General features: G+C 50.8%; 1 protein-coding gene across 8 annotated transcripts in view; it reads left to right on the top strand.

The window, feature by feature from the left end:
- Nucleotides 1-23,461, top strand: part of EPB41L1 (erythrocyte membrane protein band 4.1 like 1) — a 123,428-nt gene extending 99,967 nt beyond the window's left edge. For 4 of the 8 annotated variants that reach the window (XM_049779117.1, XM_049779119.1, XM_049779114.1 and 1 more), the window contains 9 exons: nucleotides 3,086-4,885; nucleotides 6,616-7,026; nucleotides 9,244-9,348; nucleotides 11,256-11,336; nucleotides 14,119-14,205; nucleotides 14,912-14,995; nucleotides 16,692-16,772; nucleotides 17,043-17,159; nucleotides 20,258-23,461. In XM_049779117.1, coding sequence (XP_049635074.1) covers nucleotides 3,086-4,885; nucleotides 6,616-7,026; nucleotides 9,244-9,348; nucleotides 11,256-11,336; nucleotides 14,119-14,205; nucleotides 14,912-14,995; nucleotides 16,692-16,772; nucleotides 17,043-17,159; nucleotides 20,258-20,266 — 2,775 coding nt within the window. In that variant the 3' untranslated portion in view covers nucleotides 20,267-23,461. The remainder of the gene's footprint in view (nucleotides 1-3,085; nucleotides 4,886-6,615; nucleotides 7,027-9,243; nucleotides 9,349-11,255; nucleotides 11,337-14,118; nucleotides 14,206-14,911; nucleotides 14,996-16,691; nucleotides 16,773-17,042; nucleotides 17,160-20,257) is intronic. The other 4 variants (XM_049779121.1, XM_049779122.1, XM_049779118.1 and 1 more) reach the window with 3 other exon arrangements.
- Nucleotides 23,462-26,829: the final 3,368 nt, after the last annotated feature.

Below are 26,829 nucleotides of genomic sequence, written 5' to 3'. Positions count from 1 at the left end.
GTATCCTCCCAGGGAGCTCTGTGCCTAAGCCCACCCTGCAGCAAATTTCTCCTAAGGCCTGGTTTCAGCAGGCCTTTCACTCTCTGAACCCTTCTCCTAACTGCCTGTAAGGAACAGGGCCTGGAACTTGACTCTGAGCTGCAGGTGAGGCCTGAACAGCCAAGTGCTAAAAGAGCTGCCCTGCTTAGAGGTATCTCAGATATTGCTGCAGTGCCTGTAGATGCCTGCAAAGGGTGTGCCAAGCTGGCATAGAAGGAGTAGGGCTCAGTGAGAAATACCCATCTTTCCAGTGATGTGCCCATCTCCATCAAGGCCAGGTGCAGACCCGTGGTGACAAGGTGCCAGTCAAGATTTTCTGTTTTGTTCAGGCTTTTCTTCTCAAGAGCCCACGTGTCTGCTTTTGATTGTTAGAAGCTTACTGTCCTGCTTACTCAGCCATCTGTGCAAGGCACTCCCTTCTGGGATCCTCCAGTTCTTCTTTAGAAATAGGGAAGATAATACCTGTTCCATAGATTGATATGGGGTTTAATCCAGCCACTCCTTTAGTGCCAGCTCCTTCCTCACTGGGACTACTTTCTAGGAACTAATTTATGATTGAATAAGTGCTGGAGCAGGAGTGTTCCAGAAGAGGCCTCTCTGACCATGTGTGGGCACCATTGCAATACTGATGGAGTTAGTCCAGGTTAAAGTGGGTGCAGCTCCCAAGGCAGCTATTGGGACAGCTTAGCAACCTGGAGAAAAGGTTCAGAAACCAGTCCCTGACCTTCACAGAGACTTTCCATCCCCTTTTTCTCCCTTCCTTTTGGTAAGATCTCACTGAGGCTGGATTTTCTGGCCATTGTGGCACTTGCTAGAATGAAAGGAGTGCTGGGGACAAGGGGGAGGCTCCACAGAGCTCCCTGAGTCCTTCAGATCATTGGGATTCCCTCAGATGCCACACCAAGCCAGTGCCTGAGAGGGAGCCAAATGCTTTGACCCCCTTTTCCCTCCATTGTTGGACAAATCTCACCACAGAGGAACTTGGAGGTCTGAGACAGACTCCAGGCCTGTTTCTTGCCACTGGCTACCTCTCCCAGGTAAGGCACTGACCTTCTCTCAGTCTGTTTACATACAGCATCCTAAGGGCCTCTGAAGGCACAATGTTGATTTCAAAGGAAGGATGTGCCAAGGCAGTTTAGGAGGACCAGGACCCCAATTTCATCAGGGTAGTTCAGTGATTGTTGCTTACTGGACTCTGAGGAAGAAAGTTCTCTAGCTATAACATATAGGCAGTTCTCCTGCCTATGCATTGTTCAAAGATCCTATAGGAGCAAGAGGGTCTTTGAGGGGCCATTAGGGACTGTGAGGGACTGTGAGGGGCCATCTTCCATACAATTGACAGTGTTTGAGTTGGTGCTGTTTTTTTTTTTTTTTTTGGGGGGGGGTCACAACCAGCAGTGCTCAGGGTTTACTCCTGGCTCTATGCTCAGAAATCGCTTCTGGCAGGAGGCTCGGGGGACTATATGGGATGGATTCGAACCACCGTCCTTCTGCATGCAAGGCGTTACACCTTACCTTCATGCTATCTCTCCGGCCCTGAGTTGGTGCTTTTAACCCAGAGTGATGCTTGGGCTCTTCCATCTTTTACCTCCTTAGTGGGTCCTAATTGGTCTTTTCCTAAGCTCTATGTGGGCTTTGTTAGATTAATTCAAGGATAGGCCTTGGATTCTGTTTGGGAAAGAACCCCACAAAGTCTCAGAAGCTAATCACAGTTGGTCCCAGTTAGTGCTTTCATGGAGAAGGCTACAAAGTTCAAGCTGTTGTTCCAACACTCATCTCCAGAAGTGGCCTTCAGGTATTTCCTCCCCAACCTCATCTCTTTCCTCCTCAGAAACTCTTGTGAAGAGGTCTTATTTCAGGCCGTGACTGTTAGACCAAATGCTTCCTCCTTTACCCTCATTGTCTCTATATTTGACCTAAAGTCTCAATTGGGGCCTATGCTCCTCAAACTTTTTAAATGGGGTCAGTTCACTGTCCCTCAGACCATTGGAGAGCCGGGCTGTAGTTTAAAAAAAAAAAAAGAAAAAAGAACAAATTCCTATGCCCACTACACATCTCATTTTGAAGTGGAAAAAAAAAAGCAACAAATACTTTTTTAAAATGTATTTACCGAGTAAAGTTAAATCAACCAGTATTTCAATGGAATCTATGGGCTTGCTTTTGGTGGGCTGTAGTTTGAGGATCTCTGCCTGAGACTGAGAGGAGGAGTCAAGAGACAAAAGGGAGGGGAGTCTAAGAGTTTGGTGCATATCCCATACATGCTCACTGCAGGCCCAGGATGAGTTGACAGCTAAGTAGGACAGTCAGCATCGGGGGAAAAAAAAAAATCCAGGCAGGGGGCCAGAGAGATAGCACAGTGGTAGGACATTTGCCTTGCACAGGGCCCACATAGGACAGACCTGAGTTCAATTCCTGGTATCCCTGAGCCTGCCAGGAGCGATTTCTGAGCTCAGAGCCAGGAGTAACCCCTGAGCACTGCTAGGTGTGGTCCAAAAAACAAAAACAAAACAAAAAACAAAAAGGCAGGCTGGCTAAATGTTTTTGGCAGCCCGAAAGTGGTCCATGGGTCATAGTTTGAGGACTCCTGCTTAGGCAGTTGAGGCATAGGGTAAGTCACTTGCCTTCTGAGGTTTCACTTCCCTGGGAGATGTGGGGGACTCAATGTGAGAGATGTCTTAGGCCATCGTAATTCTTTATGACAACATGAGGATCTCTGGAACAGAAGTGCTGCTCCTTCCCCCCATCACAGTGAACTCTGAAAAGAGAAAGACCCCTAGTACTTCCAGGAATCTCCAAGTTCCTGTGGTGAACATGACACCCCTCTCCCTTATGATCAGGTTGGGTGGTAGTTGAGGGGTGTTGGAGGCATGATAGGAGGTAAGGTCTTGATGTGGCTGCTGAGCATGGCCACGCCCCTATGGACAGCCAGTTTGGGGACCACATGACTCTTAGGTGGGTATTTGAGGCCCTTCTCAGAGACAGTGGGGACCTTCTCTCAGGTGGCTGATGTCTCACATTGACTCCTCTTGCTCCGGTTGAAATGCAGGGCTCAGAGCACTGGGTCTTTATAGAAAGAGAGTACCTTAGGCCAGAAGACCTCGGCCTCCTGGAAGTGTCCTCCCCACACCAGGAAGAAAGGGAGGCAGGCCTTTCCCACATCCTTGCTGACGGCAGACTCTCCAAGGTAGACATCCTGGTGGACAAGTTTAAAGTCGAAGTGGCCACAGAAGAGATGGTGGGGTCCAGAAGCGTAAATACTCAGCGAGGAAGAATGATCGCCAGTCCCGAAGATTTTGAGTCTGTGTGGGAGGGAGGCCCCTGGTTCATAGAAGGCCTAGCGGGGGAAGTGCTGCTAGGGGCCTCCCAGATTTCAGGGGGTCTCCTAGAGAGCCAGACAGAATGGCACCAAGAACTGGGAGAGCTCCAGACTGGGGGACTATCCAAGGCCCCAGAGCCCAGCCTGGCCAAGGTGGAGGACACCGCTCTAACCTCCAGCATGGGAAACCTTCAGTCCTTTCTGCTGGACCTGGCCCCCAAGGACACCAGAGCCAACTCCAGTAATGAAGTTGACCCATCCTCTGCAGAGAAAGATTCTAATGGCTGCCTTCTGTCTCTTTCTCAGGATGCATGGGAGGGTCCCCTGGTCAATCCCACTGGGCATGGCTGGGAAGTTGCAAAGCAACCTGGAATAGAGGCCACAGTCCCTCAGGACTCAGTGCCAATCTTGGGCAGTAATACCAACAGAGAGGAGGGAGCTTTCCCAGTTTCTGAGCAAGGTGCAGGGCCCCCCAAAAGAGAGGATGAGCGTGCGGTTTTTGTGGGCAAGCTCCAAGAGGAACCGGCTCCTGGCCAGGAGTTTGCTGAAGACTGGAAGGGAGCCTGGTATGGGATGCAGGGAGAGATTACTCACATAGCAGGCACCCCAGAAGAGGGCCCCCAAAATGGGGACTTGGTGGAACAGGCTGAATGGAAGAACCATGCACAGCACAGAGGAGGGCCAGTGCACCCAGACCCCCAGGCCTGGGATTTTCAGGTGGCTGACCCTTTTCAGAATGGCAGGAAGCTGAGCATAGCCCAAAAGACTTGGTCAGACCCCAACCCTGGGGCAGAAGCTGTGCATGAGGACCCCCAGGCCTTCAGTTTTCTCCAGATGGAGGTGGTTGCTCCCCTCCCCACCTCTGCAGAGGAAACTTCCCCATGTCCCGATGATCAGGAACCTGGAGGACTTTTGGAGCTTGGGGATCCCATTGGAGAGCCGCCCCTTTTTTCCCCCAAACGGGCCCTTCACTCTAAAGAGGACGCAGAACTTGAAGACAGAGTAGCAACGATCCGGGCCCCTGATGGAGTGCGGCGGCGGGCGCCTCCAGTGGCCAGCAAGAAGCCCAGATTTGTCCCAGAAGAAGCCACAGGGACCCTGCCCCCAGGGGTGCTGTTCCTTTCGGGGAAGCCAAAAGAGAAGCCCCTGCTGCAGGCTGGGCGCCAGGAGGGATCCCTCGAAGATATCAGCAAGGCCTCTGTAGCCAACAAGATCCGTATTTTTGAGACTCAGGGGCCAGAAGGTCTCCGAGGGAGTCCGAGCGATGGGTCTGCAGAGACCACACTGGCACAGCTGGAGCAGCAACGGAAGAAGCTCTTAGAATTGGGCTTGATCCAGCTCCAGCTCCCCAGGGAAAACGGGGTCAGCTCTTGGGTTCCACATGCCTCAGCCATGCCACCACCTCCCAGACCCTTCCGAGGGCGCCTCACCCCCACATCTCAGCAAGCAGGACACAGGGAACTCGACCTCTCGTCCCCTGATTCAGGCTGTGAAACAACCCTGGTGGAAGCGACGGGGGGACCTGGCCACGTGAGCCCCTGCCTCCCTCAATCCCCATGCCTACAACAGGGCTGCCTGGCGGGGGGGAGCCGGCCGCATGCTGCGTAGTTCTCTAGGAAGCATGTTTCTGTGGCTCCTCGTCATCCTGGCACCGTCTTTATGAGTTCTTTTCCCCCAGAAGGCCCCCAGGTTCATGGCCTTAGATCCTGTTAGCTTTGCCACAAAGACCTTCACCTTCAGCAGGGCCTGATGTACAGAGCTCCCACAGGCCTTGGAGAAGGTGGAACCACTGCCAGCAAGCTACATACTTGCTTTGCCTGCCTTTCCCCACCTGCTGGGCTCCCACCTCTGTACCTTGGCTTCGCACCTCCCTTCCCTTGTCCACTTCCCTTGCCTGGAGGAAGCAAACATCCTGAGGGTGCTGCTCTTCACTTCCTCTCCCTCATGAGCCCAAGGCTCAAGGTCGACTTCCCGTCTACCTCCTTCAATGGCAACAAGCTCCTGTCATCCAGCACAAAGTCCCAGCTGCTGCCAGGGTGGAGAAGCATGGTTACAGCTTAGCAACACCCCTGACCCCAGGCCCAAAATTGGGACCTCTCTTGGCTCCCCAGGTCTTCACAGCCCTGTTGACCCAGCTGGCTCCTCCTGGCCAGGGCTGTCTTGCTACCTTCTACTCCATCTGCTATTAGTGCCACTTGGGGTCGCTTCACTCTGGCTTCTCTGGAAAGTTCCTCACACCTCAAACCTTCCAGAAACATGCAAGCCAGTGAGACTCTAGAACAGAAAGGGGAGGGGAAGCTGCAGAGAGAAAGAGAGAGTATAGCGGGTAGGGCACTTGCCATGTGCTAGTTGACCTGAGTTTAATCCCAGGTACCTCATTTGGATCCCCGAGCACTGCTGGGTGGGGTCCAAAAACAAACCAAAAGACTAGGTGGGTGTTAGATTAGTTTTCTTAAAAAAGATTCAGTCCTCACCCCACCCTCAAAAACCCTGGAAACAAAACAAATGTGAAGTGTGTGTGATGTATAATCCCCATAGGCCTGTTGAGAGGCGTGGAGGCTGAGCAAGGGCTGCTGGTTCCTTCTATGGCTGATTGTTCTCAGTCATATTGAGGGCCCAGAACCTCCATGCCTAGACCTGAGGTTGAACCGATAGAGCAGCTGCTCCAGGAACTAGATTACACTCTGCCTCCTTTAGTTGCTGCCTGCTGCTGCCACCCATCCCTGGAGACACAGCGGCATTGACCACTGCTAGTCCTCAAAGCTCTGGCTCCGCGTCTCTATTGCCTTTTCCTGGATCTGCTGAATCTCTCCCCACCTTGGTTCTGTCTGACACCCGCCTGCACGGATGGGGCCCAGCTCCCATCCCTGCCTTGCGCCCACCTGATGCTGCTTCTGATAAGCTCCCTCATCTAGTCCTTGGAGGGGGCCTTCCTGTCCAGGACCCCTGGCAGGATGATGCCTGCTTGGTGAATGCTTTTGCTGTTGGCCGGGACCCTCACAGAGGAGCGTGCCCGACATTTCCAGCTTTCTCTCGTGGTGGTGGTTTTGCTTTAATTTTTCTTTTTTTAAAGCTCCTTATGTTGTCAAGGAACCTTTGCTGGGGCTGGTTTTAGGTTTTCTGACCCATTTTCTCTTTTGTCGGGAACATCAATATAGCCGTCTTGTGTCCTCTGTCATTCACTGTCTTGCTTTCTTTCTCTTTCTCTCTCTCCTCCATCTCCCCGCACACCTGCTCCTTGGATTTTCACCTGGCCATAGAGAGCAGGGCTAAGGGAGGGCTCAGAGGAGAAGGTCAAATTGCCACGTCCCAGGGCCCCTGAGAGTGACACAGGCGAGGAGGACCAGGACCAGGAGAGGGACGCGGTGTTCCTGAAGGACAACCACCTTGCCATTGAGCGCAAGTGCTCCAGCATCACTGTCAGCTCCACATCCAGCCTGGAAGCCGAGGTGGACTTCACAGTCATGGGCGACTACCACGGCAGCGCCTTCGAAGACTTCTCCCGAAGCCTGCCTGAGCTCGACCGAGACAAGAGTGACTCGGACACCGAAGGCCTGGTGTTCGCCCGGGATCTCAGCAAGGGGGGAACCGGCCAGGAGGATGAGTCAGGGGGCCTGGAGGACAGCCCGGATCGAGGGGCCTGCTCCACCCCGGAGCTGCCCCAGTTTGAGGTACAGTGGAGCCAGCATGTAGAACTGGGTCCACCAGGCACTTTGTGTTGAGAGTGCCCCAACCCCACCCCAGGCCTCTGTGAGAAGACAGGGTCCTTGATGCATGCCTCCCCACTCAGAGCAGTATTGTTCTGTGCACGCATGGAAGTCTTCCCCTTTTCTTCTCTCCACCCCCTTCTCCTTCTCCTTGCCATATCCCGGCCTTGTCACCCTGGGCTATGGCTATCCCAAGTGGGACCCTGTGACCTTTCGCTCTTCCCTCCCACCTGTAGTGCCTACTGCAAGAGCATGTGCTTGTCAACTCTGGGTGTCCTGGGACCTGCGCCCCAAGTGGATGGCTTTTCCTTTTCTGGAATGTGGTCTTCCTGGGGAAGGGACAGTAGGCCAAGTTCTCGAACCCAGGGCCCTTGTGGGCGGGGAAGATCGCAGAGGACACAGAGGCAGGGGTGTCTAGGTTGACTATCAGGCCTCTCAGCCCCTGTGTCCTCTCTCTGCAGCGGTTTTCCCACACACACCCTCCTTGCCCTCAGACTGCTTCCCACACTCTCCTTAGCCCCATGCCCCAGACCCTGGGGCATGAGCTCTTCCCCTGGGGTTTTTTCTCCAGGCCATACTTTCTCCAATTTCTCAGCTTTGCAAATGTACCTCATTCTGGGGTTGTGTTCAGACACCACCTCCTTTTCTGATCACCCTAGGTGGGCAAAATTGCTCCCTTTGGTGGCCCCTTTCTCTTCATGCTTTTGCTGCAGGCCTTGTTCCAGCAGGTCATACTCCCCATACTCATATCATCAGACATTCTGAAGATTAATAGAATAGAGCTCAGTCTTCCATCTAGAAGACTCTACCACTTAGTTTTATTCATCTGTACCCATGACGGGTATAGCCATAATTTAGCTTTGAGGTAGAATACAGAAGAAAATAATTTTAAACAAGCGACTTCTGGCACTAGAAGTTGTAGGTAAACAATCTGAGCCCAGGTTAAGTATAACTTAACAGATATGTTTGACCTGGATTTAAAAATCAGAACACTGGTATGGAAGAGAAAACAGTGTGCCTAGGGTGCTTACCTTGCACATGGGCCTATCCAGGTTCAATATTTGACACCCCAGATGGTCTCAAGCACCACCAGGAGTGATCCTTGAGTGTAGAACCAGGAGTAAGTCCTGAGCACTTCTGGGTGTGCTTCCTTCCCAGAGAAATATAAGAATACTAGGCTGGGGGAAGGAGTGCTGGCTTGTATCATGTATTGGGTTCAACCGCCATCTTCACAAAATAATTTTTTTTTTAAAATCAGGAAATATATAAAATACAGGGATCAAAACATTTAAAAAGAAAAATCCAAAAAATCTGTTTGCAGGCCCGGAGAGATAGCACAGTGGTGTTTGCCTTGCAAGCAGCCTATCCAGGACCAAAGGTGGTTGGTTCGAATCCTGGTGTCCCATATGGTCCCCCGTGCCTGCCAGGAGCTATTTCTGAGCAGTCAGCCAGGAGTAACCCCTGAGCACTGCCGGGTGTAGCCCAAAAAAACAAATAAAAAAAAATCTGTTTGCCCTGAAACCATGGTGGCCTGCACAGTGCCCATATACTCTCCAGCCCACTGTCCTTACAAGCCCACTTTATTCTGTAACTGCCTGGCTCCAAGACCTTTGGGCATGTGACTTCAACAGTTCAGCTGAGGCAGTCTGGGGAGTGGTGCTGGGGGTGATGGTGACAGAACCCTGGAGGTCTCTGGGATATTGCGCAGACAGAGAAGAGCCATGAGGAGCCCAACCATGGCAGAGTTACTGCAGAGTAGGTATTCTGGGAACAGCGGCTTTAAATTAGTGTCCAGGGTTAGGGAGATGGCTCAAAGAGCTGAGCACTTGCTCTGTATGCAGGAGTCCTGGATTCCATCCATCCCACATACACCTATCCATCTCCCTCTAACATTCTTGAGAGTAACAGTCGAGCAGGGTCAATGAGATCCCCAAACACAGCATTTACCTACCCACCACAAAGTGCTCTGGTTCCATTGCCATTGGTGGGTCTGTCTTAGACCTGGCTGACCCCGAGGGCTGTTTGTCTTTAAGATTACACTGAGCTTCTTTTACCTTGACGTGGTTGTCCTTTGAGGGATATGGCCTGATGTAGGGTGCAAGTGAGCGAGTCTGCCACCCCTACATCCAGCTGCTGTGAGCAGGAGCCACGCTCCTGAGTAATTCTGTGTCCTCCCTTCAGCCCGTGAAAGCGGAAACCATGACCGTCAGCAGCCTTGCCATTAGGAAGAAAATTGAGCCAGAGGCCATGTTGCAGACTCGAGTCAGCACTGCAGATGCTGCCCAGGTAACATGCACGTCCTGCCAGGAGTGATCCCTGAGCACAGTCAGGTGTGTCCAAAAAACAAACAACAAAAACCAACCAATATATTCACAGTTATGAAATTCAAACAGAACAAAATTGAAACATTTTTTAAATTTCTTCCCAATGAAGTGTTTGTACACTAGAACAAGAGAAACAGTACAGTAAGTAAGGCACCTGCCTTGCATGTAGCAGACCTAGTTCCATTTTTGGCACTAATGGTTCCATGAACATTGCCTTGTATGGCTCCAAATCCCACTCCTAAAATGTACATATATATTTAACATATAACATGTACATATTTATATATTTATACATTTTATACTCAAGAGAATTTTTTACAACTTAGCCTTTTTTGGGGGGCACACCCAGTCCAGTCCAGTTCTAGCACTGAGGGGTCACTTTCTGCCATGCATGGGGACATTGTGGTGCCAGGAATCAAACCTATATGCAAGTCATACACTCTAACCATTCAATATACTTTTTCATTTGGAGAGAAGGGTCTCCACACCCAGTGGTGTTCTTCTGACTCTCTGCTTGGAAGTCATTTCAACAGTGTTCAGGGACCTTGTGGTGTTGGGGATCTAATCTGGACCTTCCGTATTCAAAGCATCTGCTCAACTCTTTGAGCTCTCTCTGGACCTTAACATTTTTTTTTTTGGTCTCAGTATCTTGGAAGGCCAAAGACATAGTACAGGGATTGAAGTGCTTGCTTTGCATCCTATTGATCCTGGTTCCAGTCTCTCGGGCCAGTTCTGCCCCCAGGATTACAGGACCACATAGGGTCATCCAAGCACTCTGAAGGGCTAATCCTGCACACAGAGCCAGAAATAGCCTTTGAGCAATGCCTAATGGGTGTGGCCCAGTCCCCTGCACCCCTATAAATATCTTGAAGATCACTGTTGGTTGGCAAATAGAGACACTCCCCACCCCCTTACCCTTGTAAGCCCCACCTGCTGATAACTCCTTCAGAGCTCTGCAGCCCCTCCTGAACCTAAACTGGCTTTACAACAGTGTTCTATGGCGAGTTTCCTTGTTCCTACTTCTTGGCAGAGTTTTCAATGTGTATACTCTAAAGTCGAATTCCAAGCAAAGGAATAATTTGGCTAAAGGATTCTGGCATTAAAATTTGGTAAATTTAGGGGTTGGAGAGATAGCATGGAGATAGGGTGTTTGCCTTGCATGCAGGAGGACGGTGGTTCGAATCCCAGCATCCCATATGATCCCCTGAGCCTGCCAGGAGTGATTTCTGAGTGTAGAGCCAGGAGTAACCCCTGAGCGCTGCCAGGTGTGACCCAAAAACCAAAAAAAAAAATTGGGAAGTTTAGGGGCCGGAGAGATAGCAAGTGGTAAGGAGTTTGCCTTGCACGCCGGCCAACCCAGGACTGATGGTGATTCGTATCCCGGCATCCCATATAGTCTCCTGTGCCTGCAAGGGATGATTTCAGAGCACAGAGCCAGGAGTAACTCCTGAGCATTGCCAGGTGTGACCCCAACCCCCCAATGGAATATTTAGATAGAATGCATCAAGTTGTCTGATTCTTTTTTCTCTGTCAAATAAATTGACTGAACTGAATTGGAGGGACTATAAGACACATCATTCAGTCTTTATGTGAACTCCCTCCCCCCCCCCCCCCGTGCTTGTACTCAGTTTGTCATACCAACAGAAGTGCTATGGACTTGTCTGACAGATGTTGCAGACATCTCTTCCTCTCTTCCTCTCTTCCTCTTCCTCTTCCTCTTCCTCTCTTCCTCTTCCTCTCCTTCTCCCTCTCCCTCTCTCCTTCTCTCTCTCTCTCTCTCTCTCTCTCTCTCTCTCTCTCTCTCTCTCTCTCTCTCTCTCTCTCTCTCTCTCTCTCTCCTCTCTCTCTCTCTCTCCCCTTTATCATTAGGTGGACGGGGCTGTCCCCGGGGGGAAGGAGTTCCTAACCACCACTCCCTCCATCACCACGGAGACCATTTCCACCACCATGGTAAGTCGAACCTGGGACACTTCCCACTTCTCCCAGCCCCTAGCACCTCATGGCAGCCAGATGACAAGCTTACCCCAATAGCTGCTTTCTGTGAAGCCCTCCCCACCTGACACTGTCTGGCAGGGGCGACTGGCATCGTCTGGAGTTGTGGTCACCCCAGGCCCTCTGCCAGACCAAGGTTTTCCCTGCACATGTGGCCTGTGGAACCTCTGAGTCAGTTCTGCGGGTCCCAGGGTCAAAGGAGGATGGAACTATTGGCTTGATGGTTGGCAGCACTGGAGTGTTGTACCTGCAAGCCCCTCCCGAATCTTGGGCCACTTCCTTGCTTTAACCAGTAGATGGTGCTCTATGAACCGAAGATGAAGTTCAGGCTCGGGGAGGCGCTGCCTCCTTCCTAAGGGACCCTCTAACCCTCTGACCTTTAGCCTCAGGTCCCTCATCTGAAAATGGGAGTCATCCTCATTCTGCCTGGTGCTCAGATTCCCGAGTGCTGTCACACGGGGTCCTCAGGAGCAGAGAACAAATAGCATTTGGTGCCCTCCAGGTGCAGCACTGAACACTGGAGCAGATTCTCTTGATGGGTCTTCACAGATTCCTGGAGATGGGTGCTCTTGCTACTCCATCCTCTACAGATGGGGAAACAGGTTCATAGAGGTGAAGTGACTTATTCAAGGTCACACAGTCTCTGAGTGGTAGAGGCAGGAAAAAGGCAACTCTACTCTCAGGCTGGCATCAGCCCAGCAGATTAGCCCAGCAGACTGGATTGACCTTGTACCTTGAGTGGTTGAGAAGCTGTTTTCAAATGCTTTCTCTGGCCAACCCTCTGGTACATTTTGTATCAAATTCTGCATCCTATGCATTCTGATGCATAGGAAGAGGCTGCATTCATGTAAACTGCTCCAAAGCCAGATATTGAGTAAATAGTTGGGGTTTTTTTTTCCCCAGAGGAATAAGCCCAAACCAGTTTATTTTTCCCTGGTCATTAGTTTCCTGCCCCACCTCCCTCAACTCTATACTATGTGACACTGAGCAACTTCTGGGGCTGAATTAAATTCCTGCTATAGTAAGCAGGTGGTCACATCACTCATTCACCCATCTATCCATCCATCCATTCATTTGTCCAGAAAACATTAGTTTTGGCCATTGCCTGATCCCAGGCTTTGGAGCTGAGAAAAGCACTGCCCGTTAGAAAGCTTTGTGTAGTATTAAAGTGCGTTGCCTGTTCCACACCCCACCATAGGTGCTGGGCCTGCTGTGGTGGGTGGTTCATGGCTGACATCCTCCTTCCTGGCTTGAATCACAGCACCTCCCTCCAGGGGCCATACCAGGGAGTCAATGCCTGGATATGGTTGGTGGCAGATGTGAGCTGCATGCTTGGCTCCTGCCTCTGTGGGTAGCACAGCCTGGAGGAACCGGGGGCAAGGGGGAGCATAGAGCTAGCCAGGAGAAGGAGAGAGACCTGTCTAACTCCACAGAGGCAAGGGCAGGCCCCTTTCAGGTACTGCTTGCAGCAAGCCTGTTTCTGCCTCACTGGGGCTTTCATGCACAATGAACCCAGTGTGTTCCTAAGACATGAGGGGTTCGGTTGCTTCCTCAGCTCAGAGGAAGGTGATTGTGAGCCCAAAAGACTGCTTGGGAGAATCAACCACACAGCCATTTTCTGGAAATGTGTCATGGGAGCTGACTGTAAAGACCATGTCAGGGACCAGATAAACTAGAGGCAGCACTGGGGAAAGGTAGACGATTTCTGTTCCTTGGATGTCCCAAGGCCAGAGCTAGTCCCATGCCCCACAGCCCACCCCTTGAGCAATTGCAGAGAGAGTTCTGGGTCCTGGAAAGACATGGATGACACCTTGGAAGACCAGGAAAGGGGAGGGAAAGTCAGGAAGCCTGGACCCTGCCGGACCTGGGCCCAGGAGATCAGGATCAATTTTCAAGGCTTAGCAACCAGAACCTGAGGCAGGACCAGAACCCTAGGTCAGAGCAGTGTCTAGAAGCAGCTCTCTGAACTTGGAGTCTCAGGGAAGAGAGTCAGAGTTAAGTATTCTGTGAGTTCAACCTGCAGGCAGCATGCTCAAGAAAAGGCAGCAGCCTGCTGTGTTCTCAGCCTCTCTGGTTGCCCTGCCAGGCTCACCAATTCTCCAGTAAACTCAAGAGACTTCTGTGAGAGTGGTAATCAGCATTACCCCCTTTAAAATAAGCCAAAAACTTTGTTTTTGGGGTTATACCTGGCAGTGTTTATTCCTGACTCTGTGCTCAGGGGTCACTTCTGGCAGTGCTTGGGGGACCTAATGGTGTTAGTGATCTAACTTGAGTCATCCACATGCAGATCAGGTGCCTTAATTGACCTTCTTAAGAACTTCCGTTAGAGCAGGGTCAGGTGAAGGCGCACAGCTTTCCCATGGCCCCCATGCTCGCACTACATACCCTCCTCTCCCCCCGCTGGGGGCATTTATAACTTGCAGGAAGTGACTCTGCCCCAGGTCCTGTGTTCATATGGCTTCAGCTTCCCTCAGGGCATCCAGCCTCAAATCATGTCCTCTTACATACACAGTCTCACTGGCTCCAGGCAAATGTCCATGAGTGAGCGAGCGTGTTGATGAGCTGGCATGGAGCGTGGGGATGCGCAGGTGCATGAGGATGGATGGGAGTGTCTGAAGAGAGTGGGGCCTGCAGCTCTCTGCATGACCTGGTGCCAGAGAGATGCGTGGCCCCAGGCCGCAGCCCCCTTGGGTCCCCTCCCACCTGAGACCTGGTCTTCTGAGCACTATTGTTTCCCCAGGAGAACAGTCTCAAGTCCGGGAAGGGGGCAGCGGCCATGATCCCAGGCCCACAGGCGGTGGCCACGGAAATCCGTTCTCTTTCTCCGGTAAGTGGGCAGGACCAGCTCAGGCTAGGAGATGCCATGCTGAGACATGGCCCTGAGTCCACAGGGGACCCACAGCAAGTGCAGCCAAGAGCTCAGATAGCAGCTCCCTCAGTGCCGTTTGACTGCAAATGCCCGCTGGGTCTTGGCCTTGCCCTCCAGCATGCACACAGCAGGGCATTGGCAGGCAGGGTGAAGTGCCCTGTCCTTGCTGTGCCCCACCCTCCCTGTGGTGCCCACTACTTTTTCGCCTTTGCTCTCCCTGCTGGCAGGGGACATGGAGGCCCTCGGCTTGCTCACACTCTAGAGCTAGCATGAAGATGCTCACAATGGTGCCTCAGGCAGCTTCTGCATTCTCCATGTCCCCCAGCTCATTCCAGCTCCTGAGAGAGCACCTTCCCCCCATTCTCACCTGGCAGAGGACCCCGGGGTACTGTGTATCTGCTCTTGGTCCCTCTGCTCCTATCTTAGGGTCCTTCACTCTTAGGGTGCAGCTAAGGTTCTGGGCCTCAAGGAATCCCCGATTCCAAGCCTTGATTTCTAGCTTTCGAAAGATCATGGTCTTCTTGAGTCTCAGACTCAGTGGTTGGGAGCACCTTGACTCCCAGGCTTCTTGGGCATTCACTCTCCTCCAATACCCACTTCCTCCATACAGAGTCCCCCACATCCTCACCTGACTCCCGGGGCGGGGGGTGGTTATGTTCTGCAGATCATCGGGAAAGATGTCCTCACCAGCACCTACGGCGCCACTGCGGAAACCCTGTCCACCTCCACCACCACCCATGTCACCAAAGTGAGTAGAAGCAGGGTGCCCTGTGCTCCAGCCTGGCTGTGGGGCTTGGTGGTCAGGCTGTCATTCTGAGAAGCCTTGATGCTTTCTGGGAGCCTGCCATGTTCGGTGCTGTGTGGTCTGTCCCTGCCCTTCAACACTAACAGCCAGGCTGGCGGGGCTAATAATGAGCCAGATGCCAGAGACTGGCAAGGGGGAAGTGGAAGGAAGTCTGGAGGTGTCATGAGGAAGGGTCTCCTGAGAAGAGAGGGTTGACACAGGGCCTGGGAAAGCCTGGGAGGAAAAGGTGGTCGCAGGCCTTTGAGGACAAGCAGAAGCCATTTGTTCTTGCTTCTCCAATCCAGAAGCAAGTGCCAGCAAATGAGGGATTCATCCAGCCTCTGTGCTGCCAAGCCATGTTCACAGGAGCCCGGAGAAGAGGGACACTTAGGCAAAAGTGTGCAGGATAAGGTCAGCCTGAGTGTGAGATGCAGAGATGCAAGGCGGGCAAATCTGAGGACCAGTGATAAGAGCATCTGGTCTGGGTGAGGGAGCCTGGAATGCTTGCAAAGGCTGATGAATTGGACAATGAGGCAGGGCCAAGGCACTTTAGGAGGGGAGCAGCAGTGGGACTGCTGGGAGGAGAGAGTTGGGCAGAGAGCAGGGTGCAGGGCCCTGAGAGAAGGAGGCTGTCAGTGAGATCCTGGGGGGAGGAGACAGGCTTGATGTAGGTCCACACATCCCGGGCCAGGATGAGGGCTAGGGTTGGGTCAAGTTTTTGTACTTTTTAGCCCCCAGCCTGCCTGCCCCTCTGTGAGAGTCAAGTATTGGCCCCCAGAGTCTTTCCCAAAGGATGGCTGATCCACCCTGAGAGTTTATGGGAAGGTTTTCCCCTTTCTTGCCCTCCCTACAGATGGCTCAAAACATTTTTCCCCAAGTACTTCTGAGGAGCTGCAGCTAAGCCATAGAGCATATGTGGTGTGTGTGTTTGTGTGTGTGAGACCACCTTAAACAACTAAAATGTCCCTCCTGTCCCACCCCCCTGGGAGTCTCCTCTCTGTCCTCTCCTGACCCTGCTACGGTTCTCCCTGACCCTTACCTCCTCTCCCAGCCCCTGCCTGCAGGAATCAGTGGAATGTGAGTTTCAGGAAGGAAAGTCACTCTCTGGGTATGTTTTCAGGTCACAGGAGGTAGAATCCCACCACCATTCCCATTTCATTCATGCGTTCATTTAACACCTCTGTTTTGAGCATCCCAAGCCCCAGGCAAGAGAGGCTGGAGTGCAGGTGGGGGTTCAGAGATACCCCCAGGATCCCCTGTCCTCCAGAGCTCCAGCCTAGTGGACAAGGCCAGCCAACACACACAGTGGGTGCAAGGCACAGCAGGCCCAACTGGGAGTCTCTCTCTCTCTCTCTCTCTCTCTCTCTCTCTCTCTCTCTCTCTCTCTCTCTCTACCCCTCACTCACACACACATGCAAATACATACTCACACACAGCTCACACACATACACGGGGTGCTCATGGAAGGAAGGCGGGGGTAGCTCACTGAGGAGCGGGGCTCAAAGACCCCTAGGTGCTGTTGGATGGTGAATGGTGTAGAAGCTGCCAGGCAGGTGCAGAGCAGGCAGATGCCAAGGTGGCCAGGGTACATGGTGACTGTGGCACCCAGCCTGCTGGCCCCTGTGGGGACCCCTGACACTGCCTTCACCTCCCTCTGCAGACTGTGAAAGGGGGGTTTTCAGAGACAAGGATTGAGAAAAGAATCATCATTACTGGGGATGAAGACGTGGATCAAGACCAGGTATGGGGACAAAGGGAAAATTATTCCCTGGGGCACTGTGGTCACGCCACATTTTGGGGGGTTACCCAAGGGTGGCAAACATATTGCCTTCTTTCTGATACTGACCAGACACGTGGTCCCTGAGGCGGGGAAACAGGAACTGAAGGAGCCAGAAGACCAGAGCTCTTGTCTCTCCTTGTAACAATTGGGCCTGCCTCTTCCTCAGGCCCCAGTTTTTCCAGCTCCCCACTAAGGGACTGGGATCTTCACTTGGCTGTTATTTCCCACCAGGCCCTGGCTTTGGCCATCAAAGAGGCCAAACTGCAGCATCCGGACATGCTGGTAACCAAAGCTGTCGTGTACAGAGAAACAGAACCGTCTCCAGAGGGACGGGACAAGAAGCCACAGGTGAGCCCCTCCCTCAGCCCATTCCCTCCTGAGAGCCCAGCCAGGGCCTCAGTCCCTTCCCTCTGGAACACTTCTAGACTCAGCCAACCCCCTGATCTGAGCCACAGTTCTCGACTCAGCGCAGGGAGAAAATGAAGTCTGGTCTTTTGGCTCCTGTGGAGTTTCAGGCTCCAGTCCCCCAAATAGGCGAACCTAGAAGTAGTAAGAAGGAGTCGGAGACATTGTACCAGAGTTAAGGTTCATGCTTTGCCTGTGGCTGACTGTTTGATCCTCAGCACCATTGGTCCCCAAGCACCACCAGGAGTGATCCCTGAGCGTAGCTGGGTGTGGCCCAGAAAAAAAAAATGGAAAATGAATGTACAATAGCTTGATAATACTGATTACAATGGTGAAATGATAGCATTTGAATATGTTGGGTTATGTAAAAAACATAATACAAAATTGATTTTTATAGTTTCTAGTGTAAACTCACATTTTGTTAATTATTTTTTGGTTTGCTTTTTGGACCACACCCGGCAATGCTCAGAAGTTACTCTGGCTTGGTGCTCAGAAATCACTCCTGGCAGGCTCGGGGGACCATATGGGATGCTGTGGATCAAACCTGAGTCAGTCCCATGTCAGCGGCATGCAAGGCAAATGCCTTACTGCTGTGCTATCACTCTGGCCCCCACATTTTGTGATTTTTTAACATAGAAATGTAAGGTTTCTAAATATTGTTAGAGAATTTTAGAAAATCAAAATTACCTGAAATGTTACAAGACTATTTTATAAGCCTTTGTTTGGAGAACTCAATTATTCCTCCAATGTCCATTGCTGCCCTGGATTCACATTCTGGCTGTTTCTGTGGGGGTGCTGTCTTCTAGATGGGAAGCTGGTCCTGGGCAGGGTCTGTCACCCCCCACCCCCACTTTGCCATTAAGTTATGCTTGCTATGGATATCCCTGATCTCAGAACCCCCAGCTTATGTCTGGGGCTGTGGGGCAGCTCGCTGCCACCAGTGTGAAGCACAAGCCTAGTGTAGATCAAGAGTCTGCAGTTAGGCTCTGTGCCTCAGGAAGTCCATAGGTGTCCAATGTAAAGAACCCAGAGGCCTGAGTTCAGTGCCAGCCTTCCTGATGCCAGGGTCTGACACCAGGCTTTCTTTCCCCATGGGCACAGGTGCCTTCATTTCTTTTTTTTTTTTTTGTGGTTTTTGGGTCACACCCGGCAGTGCTCAGGGGTTTTTCCTGGCTCCGTGCTCAGAAATTGCTCCTGGCAGGCACAGGGGACCATATGGGACGCCGGGATTCGAACCGATGACCTTCTGCATGAAAGGCAAACGCCTTACCTCCATGCTATCTCTCCGGCCCCAGGTGCCTTCATTTCAAAGTGAAGAGAATGGGGCAAGGTTTCCACCCATGACCATCTTCCCTTTTCCTGCTCTGACATCTCCACCTGGTATTGCTCTTAAGCTCCCATTTCCCTTCTCCTCCTCTTCCTCTTCATCCAAGTGGCCACCTCTTTCCTTGGCTGCTGCCAGTTGTACCTCCGGTCTCCTCTCTTGTCCTCAGTCACAGCATCCTTCCCCTCTGCCCACCTCTGTTGCCTTCACTGACTCCTTCCTTGTCCTCATCCTTGCTCCCTTCTTGGCTCTGTCTTTGATGCCATTGCCTCTCTATCTGGCCTCACCCTCAGTGGGCCACTCTGTAAAGGCCATCTTGTTTGTGTGGAGAGACAGGAAGGTCTTTCCTGCCTTTGCCACCCACATACTTTACCCTTCATCTCCATCAAGAAGGAACAACTGCAGGCTCTTGTTTGTTGTGTTTTGTTTTTGCTTTGGGCCATACTTTGCCCATACTAGGGTGAGAGATTACTCCCTGCGGTGCTAGGAATTGAACCCAGGATCCTGCATGAAAGGCCTGTGCTCCATCCCTCTGACCCATCTCCCTGCCCCAGCTGACTCAAAAGTATAGCTAGACCCACTGTCTTGGGGCAAGAGAAACTCCTGTTTCTTCTGGTGGTGCCAGCAATCGAACCCAGGACATCACAGATGTGCAACATGTTCCTTGTTTCCTTTCATTGAGTCAAGTCTCTGACCTCAGGAAACTCTTTTTTTTTTGGGGGGGGGGTCACACCCAGAGGCGCTCAGGGGTTACTCTGGCTCTTCGCTCAGAAATTGCTCCTGGCAGGCTCAGGGGACCATATGGGATGCCAGAATTCGAACCACCATCAGTCCTGGGTTGGCTGCATGCAAGGCAGAATGCCTTACTGCTGTGCTATCACTCCAGCCCCAGGAAACTCTTTTTTTTTATCCTTTTTGGTTTTATTTTCAATGTTTTTGGAGGGCATGCGTGTTGTTGCTCAAGGGACTAGACTCTAGGCTCTTTGCCAGGGGACCACGCAAGGAAATAAAACCCAGCGCCACAAATGCATGCTAGACACACCAAACTAGGCAGACACTTTGGGCTATGCCCCCCCCCACTTCCACCAAAATCTTTTTTTAATACTATTTAAAGGGACTGGGAGATAGCTCTAGGGCCAGGGGTGCAGGCCTTGTATGATGATGAGCCAAGTTCAGCACCATGCCCCCCTGAAGATCGCAGAGTGAAGCCTCAGGCACCGGAACACAATCAGGCATGGCCCAGAAGCTCCTTCCACCCTGGTGTAGAAAATTATAAACTAATTTTAATTTTAACTAAAATGAGAAACATTTTAAAGAATTAAAGAATGCTTTTAAAAGGTTGGTTTAAAAGACGGGTAGATGCCTCTTGGTCCCCCCAGAGAAATGCGCTGCAATCCCTACACACCCACATTTGAAACTCTGCCATTGATTCACTATGTGACTTCTGGTAAGTTCTTTACCCTTCTCAGCCACGTTCCTCATCCGCCAAATGGGGCAGTGGTGTCACCTGCTCATCAGTTTCACAAGTCAGGAAAGGGAGATTTTGGAGAACTGGGCGACTGGGCTGGAGGGCAGAAGTGACCCAAGCACACCCACCTTTGAGTCCCTGGCGCCTCCCTGCTCTGCCCTCCCTCACCATGTTGGCAACCATGCACTTGGTCTTGGCATGCAGCTCTTTGTCCTGACTTGTCTTGTCCTCCTCCCTCCCCGGCTCCAGGAGTCCTGACCTCAGTGATGGGGATGCTGGCGTTTCTGGTCCAACTCCAGCCAGAGAACCATTCAGAAGGGGCCTTCACTCTGGACTCTCCGAATTAACACCGCCGTCCCAGCTGTGAGGCGCCGTCCCCAAGGAGAGACTGGGAAGGGAAAAGCATATATATAGAGATATATAGAGATATAGATATATATACAGGAAACACCGCGTCCTCCCGCTGCTGCTGGGGCTCACCAAGCTGTTTGCCAATGGCAATAACCAACTTCCAAGACACTCACATTTCCTCTGCAGACAAATTGAAAAATGGAGGAGGAGGGGAGGGATTTTTTTCAGGGAAACAAAACAAAACAAAATTAAGGACAGCAATGATCCCATCTCCCCTCATTGATGCCCAGACCTGCCAAGGACAGTCATCTGCTGGGAGGGCCCTGGCTCTGCACATTGTTCCGTTTGGTGGACAGGCATCATGTTTCCTTCCCTGGTGTCTGTCATCCCCTCCACATGGCAAAGGAAAACCCTGTTGCAGTGAAGCGAGAGAAGCCACAGCAGCACAACACGCACTGTTGACCATTTTCTGGGAAAGAAAGAAAACCCCCCATTTGGAGAGGAGAAAGAGGAGAAGGAACACTGGAATGTTATTTTTTGGGTCTTGACACTGGGGTGCCAAATCTACTTTCCTTCCTTCTGCCTCCCTTCCCCCTCGGCTCTCACTGGTCTTATCATCCTGTTCTGTCTCGGCTTCCCTCCCCCTTTACCCACTCCCTCTGTGTCCAGGCTTGGAGAGGGCCATGGGCAGATGCCTCTTCTCTTGTTCTGTAAAGAAAGCCTAAGAAGAAAGCAGAGCAGAAACCAAGCCAGAGGAAGGGACATCGCCACCATATGCTGTTGATGGTTCTCTTTATGAAGGTGCAGCTTGTAGGAGATTTGTACGGATGTGCTTTTAAGTTATGTATATTGCATATAACAGGAGAAATTATTCCAATAAACAGTGCTGGTAAGTATGAAGCTGACATTTTAAAGTGATAATGCTCTGACTGTGATTGATGTGCCCACAAGGCTCCCTTGACATCACCAAAAAGGTCCACCATGGAGACAGGGAGCCCAGCTGTGGGCAGCTCCTCAGCAGGGCCGCAGTTCAGTGTAGTGATACCATGTGTGATGTTCGTGATTGGTGGATTGGTGGGAAGGGATAGGGTCTGGGAAGGGACCAAATGCAGAGACAGGAGTCTGCAAGAAGTCTCCGGCAAGAAAAAAACAACACAGAGAGGGTCCATAATGTCTTCTCTCCCTCTGCCCACTGCACCCTCCTCCAGCAGGAGCAACCAATGCCTGGTCTATGCTCAAATTTGGAGTTTGGTGATGGGGTCCTGTGCACAGGTCCCCTGCCTTAGTCTCCTGCTACCCTCTTTTTTTTGGCCACATATCTTGCCTATCCCTAACAGCGAGCTTTCTGTGCCATGATGCTCCCCTCCTTGGCACACCCTCCTCCTCCAGAGAATGGTGGCCTGGAAATTTCCAGCTCAGTCTTTCCCTCTGCCCCTCCCCTAATTGGAAATTTTCTCTTTTCCTGGGCCAGAGCAGCTAGGGAAGAGGCCAGGCTCACAGCAGGCTCTGATCGCTCCAAACTGCATCCTCAAAGGCTTTGCCAGCCCTAGAAATGGATGCCAGGTGGGGTGGCTTCAGGGTTCTAGCTAAGAGAAGGGTCTGACTTTGGAGGCCACCCCTTGCCCCCACCCCCCACTTCTGTCTGTATCTGTGCCCGAGCCCGGAGGTGCTTTCAGAGGAAGACCCCCATGTAGTGTCAGCACTGACCCTTAGGCCAGTAAAGTTGGGGCTCCCTAGGATCCCCAGGCTTTCTTCCAGAAGCCCTGACTCCACAAGCAGGAACCTCTTTCTAAGGGACTCCTGCTGTGCTATGATTTCCTCAGGCCCACCCCATACCCCTAGCTTTGCTTCTAAAGCTGTCATAAATCTATTCTGCAACTATTTACTAACTTACTCCAGCTGCTGTTGCAGGAAAGAAGGGAAGAGGAGGCGCTGCATAGCCCCTCGGAGCCAGCCTTACTTAGATTTCCAGCCCTTCCAATTGCCAATGCCTCCCCCAAACAGCCTGGACATGGTCCCAGGAGACTCCCAGAGGGCTGGGGCCTGTGGGTAGTTACCCTGAAGACACATCTCTGGTGCTGACTCAAGGCAGGACAAGACCCTTGAGTCAGAGGTCGGGAAGGGAACAGGACCTGGGACAAGTGCCCACACAGTCCTGCTGAGCATCCCCAGGGAGAAGCCACAGAGCCCTCCACGCCTTCACAAATGTCTAAGCAAGAGCCGGAGTGACTTTCTCTCTGGGGCCCCTGGAATTTGGCTCAGGCACCCCTGTCTTGGCAGAAGCAGGAGTCCAGGGTGCACTGGAGTGAGCTGCCATCCAGCCCCTGCCTGCAAAGCCAGGGAGAGGACAGGCAAGGGTCAAGCCAGGGGCCTTAGCTGGGGCCCACTGGAGTTTGTGGAGGTGTCTGTCCCATGCTGCTCTCATCCCTTATGCAGGGAGCAGGGACGCTGCTGAGCAAAATCTAGGGCACTGACTCCCCTCATCCCCTAATCTTACAGAGAATAGATGTTTGTCTTGTCTGTCTTCAACCTACTTCTCCTTTTATCCTTTTGGCATTCTCATTCTCTGTGTGCTGCCTCTCCACCCAGGAGACCAGGGAACAGAGGGAAAGGTCCTGGAGGGCGCTCAGGAGGTCCAGAGGTCATCCTGGCTCAGTCCCCAACTTGCCATGTGACACTAGGCTGGTCCCCTTCCCTCTTCAGGGCTCGTCTCCCCCACTAGCAAACGAGGAGAACCCAGTCGCCCTTCAGGATCTTTGTCCAATCTGCCATCCTCCAGCCCTTCATTTTCTCTTGTTTTGCTTTCTCGAATCTTTTCCATCTGAGGGTACAGGAATTGCCATGATCGGTTTCTGTTTTGAGCCCTGCAAGCACATTCCAAGACTGGCCTGAAATTGCATGAGCAACATCACTTTAAATACTTTTTTTTTTTCCCAAAAAAAGCACTTTACCACCCAACTGCAATGCCGTCCTGTTCCTTTTTTACTCACCCCCCCTCTCGTCCCTGCGCTTCCCCCACCTCAGTGCTCTGTGCTGTATGCGTGTGCTCTCTGTTCTTGTACACTCAATTAAAGTGAAATAAATGTGTTTGATGCTGAACCACTCACTGCCTTGGCCTCTGTCTCTGACCTTGGCTAACTAGTACAAGTTGGCATTGAGGGAAGGGTCAGCAGCATCATGGAGAGATCCCAACCTAGTCTAGAACATTTTCTACTTGACAAATTTTGCAACTCCCAAGGTGCCTTATTCTCAGTTAGGCATGGTACATGCAAAAGCCAATAAGACAAGCCCCTGCTTCCAGGAACTTCTGGACTAGTGGAGGAAACAGACAACAGTGCAGTACCAGAGACCATTCCAGAGCTGGAGTTGCACAGGAGGAGAGGGTGCAGCAGTCCAGAGAAGAACACTTTATTAAAATTTTTAATTTTTAAAGTTTTTGGTTTTGGGGAAAACTGGCAGTGCTCAGGGGTTATTCCTGGTTCTGACTCAGGAATTATTCCTGGTGGTACCTGGGGTACCAAATGGAATGCCGGGATTGAATCACACTCAGCCATGTGCAAGATAAACACCCTAGACACACTGTACTATCTCTCCTTCCCTAAGAACATTATTTTTTTTGGCCAGGGGCTGGAGTGCAGAATCCCATGCAGGAATGCCTAGTTCCAATCTCTGGCATCTCGTGGTGCCCCAGGCACCATCCAGCCCTTGCCTGCAAAGTCAGGGAGAGGACAGGCAATGGTCAAACCAGGGGCCTTAGCTGGGGCCCACTGGAGCTTGTGGAGGTGTCTGTCCCATGCTACTCTCATCCCTTATGCAGGGATGACCAAAAACAATTCCCCAAGAACTGCAGGGAGGGCACTCTCCATACACATACACAGACACAAATAAGGTGACTAGTTATGACCTGTTGAGCTGAATGAAGAGAAATTCTGTAAGGTAAGGATGTTTTTTTTCTAGGCATAAGGAACAGGTAACAAGCAGGTCCCAGGACATGGAGGGATTTGGGACTAGGGAAAAAAGCATGATCCCTGCATCCTGGAAGAAAAGCATCAACATTGATCTTTGCCCACTGCCACCCTCCCAAGGAACAAGATGCATAATGCGCACAGTAATCCTAAATATCCTCTACCCAGACACAGAAGTGCTATCTGTTTAGTTATCAGCTTTTTTTTTGTTTTTGTTTGTTTTTGTTTTGTTTGTTTTTTGGGCCACACCCGGTGGTGCTCAGGGGTTACTCCTGGCTGTCTGCTCAGAAATAGCTCCTGGCAGGCACGGGGAACCATATGGGACACAGGGATTTGAACCAACCACCTTAGGTCCTGGATCGGCTGCTTGCAAGGCAAACGCCGCTGTGCTATCTCTCCGACCCCAGCTTATTTTTTCTTAAATTGACCTATATCTTTAAAAAAAGAAGTATTTTCTTTAAAGAGAATAATATATAGTTTCCACAAATGGAAAATTAGTGCCACTTGCCAGTTGAAAGGTTTTCATAAAAATAAATGCAAACATTAACATTTAGAAATAAGATTCTATGTAAATAAAACCTAGTGTGGGCTAGGATTACAAAACCTTGGATTACGAGTTACACACAACACACATTTCTTATTAATTCCACCAAGCAACTCACCCCACACCATCTTTTTATTGCTCAGAGTTAAACAAAACCATTGCCAACTGGTGCCTTTTCTTCCTGTCTTTTTCTATGAGTATTTCTTTTTTCAGACCTCAAGTTATGTAAATTCTAAATATTTGTTTTAAAATCTACATCCTTGGAATATCCCTATAATTTCAAATGCCAAATATTATTTCTTTTCTATAAAAGGGCATTCATAAAATGCCATGCTGTGAAAATTAATTCTTCAACACTCTCTAGACTCTCATTCTCTGCATCTGCAATTGTTTCTGTGAGCTGTGTGAATCCCTCCCTGAATTTCCCCTGTAGGCTCCCTCAGCACTGTGAGGGGTTTTGAACAGCACTGGATTTTGTAAATATTGGGCCCACACACACTGGATCTGTAGCCTGGTTTCCTATTTATGCAATCAGTCTCTGCTTGGGACTAAACTGACTGGTTCATCTAGAGCAGTGCTTTTCAGCCTTTTACACCTACCAACTGTCACATATTCCATTTAAGCGCTCCATTTTATTTTTCCCTTTTCTTGCTTTTGGGGACACACCTAGCAATGCTTAGGTTACTCCTGGATCTGTGCTCAGGAATTATGCCTAGTGGTGCTCAGGGATGACAGATCAAACCCAGATCAGCCACATGCCAGGTAAATGCCCTACAGGCTGTATTTCTCTCTCTCTCTCTCTCTCTCTCTCTCTCTCTCTCTCTCTCTCTCTCTCTCTCTCTCTCTCTCTCTCTCTCTCTCCCTCCCTCTCTCTCCCTCCCTCTCTCTCCCTCTCTCTCTCTCTCCCTCTCTCTCTCCCTCTCTCTCACCCTTTACCTCTCCCTCTCCCCCCCTCACCCTTTACCTCTCCCTCTCCCCCCCCCATCTCTCGCTGGGCTCCCCATCTTCTTAGGGATTTTAGGGCATAGAATACTGGCACAGACACTCTACAGGATAACTGATCCACACAACTGAGTTGGTGATGGGTACAATATTGAAAGGGAAAGCCATTGTGGTCCTTGGGGAGGGAGAAGGGTACACTGGTGATGGGTGTGGTGTTGGAATATATACATTGGAGAGTCATCATTAACACTATTGTAAATTACAGAAACTCAAAATTTTAAAAATGTAAAAGAAATTATAGGTAGTGGTATGAGAATTCTCTCCTTTTATTAGAGGTCAGGGAAACCATCCAACACTATTCAGAGCTTACTCCTGGATCTCTGCTTAGGAATCACTCTTAGAAATGCTCAGGAAACTATATGTGGTACCAGAGATTGAACCCGAGTTGGTCATATGTAAGGCAAGTACTTTAATACTTGTCTTATCTCTTTGACTCGCTGCCTGGAAATTCTGTCTTAGGGTCTTCTTCCATTCAGATCATTTCTCTATGGTGGTACTATTGATATTGGGGTCAATGATTTCTTTGTATAGTGCTCTTTTGTGCATTGTTATATGTTTTCCAACCTAAAAGATTATGGAAACACCACAAGACAACTAATAATATCTCTGAACAGTGAAAAATATTCATTATCTTTGAGATGAGGAGGAATCAGCATGAATCACCCAGTTGGGAAACCATTGATCTAGACCAGTGCTGTTATACTGCTGGACTGCAGATGTAGGAAGGTTGAAAATCACTTGTTATACCTGTTTTAATTATAACAGTATACATTGTTATACTGTTACACCTGCAAGTCCTGGAGTCTCTCAGAAGATGGAAGCCCAGATGGAATAGATGCTTTAGACGAGCCATTGGAGCTCATCACCTAAGACTGGAAATGGGAGAGAGGGGGGAGGAGCTGAGTTTTTATCTCAGGAAATGAAAGTGGCAGGCCAGGCAAGGTAGATACACACAGCTG

Source organism: Suncus etruscus, chromosome 9 (genome assembly GCF_024139225.1).
Source record: "Suncus etruscus isolate mSunEtr1 chromosome 9, mSunEtr1.pri.cur, whole genome shotgun sequence".
NCBI classification, from domain to species: Eukaryota; Metazoa; Chordata; class Mammalia; order Eulipotyphla; family Soricidae; genus Suncus; species Suncus etruscus.
The sequence above is the reverse complement of the archived record's forward strand: the minus strand, read 5'-3'. Positions and strand labels throughout refer to the sequence as shown.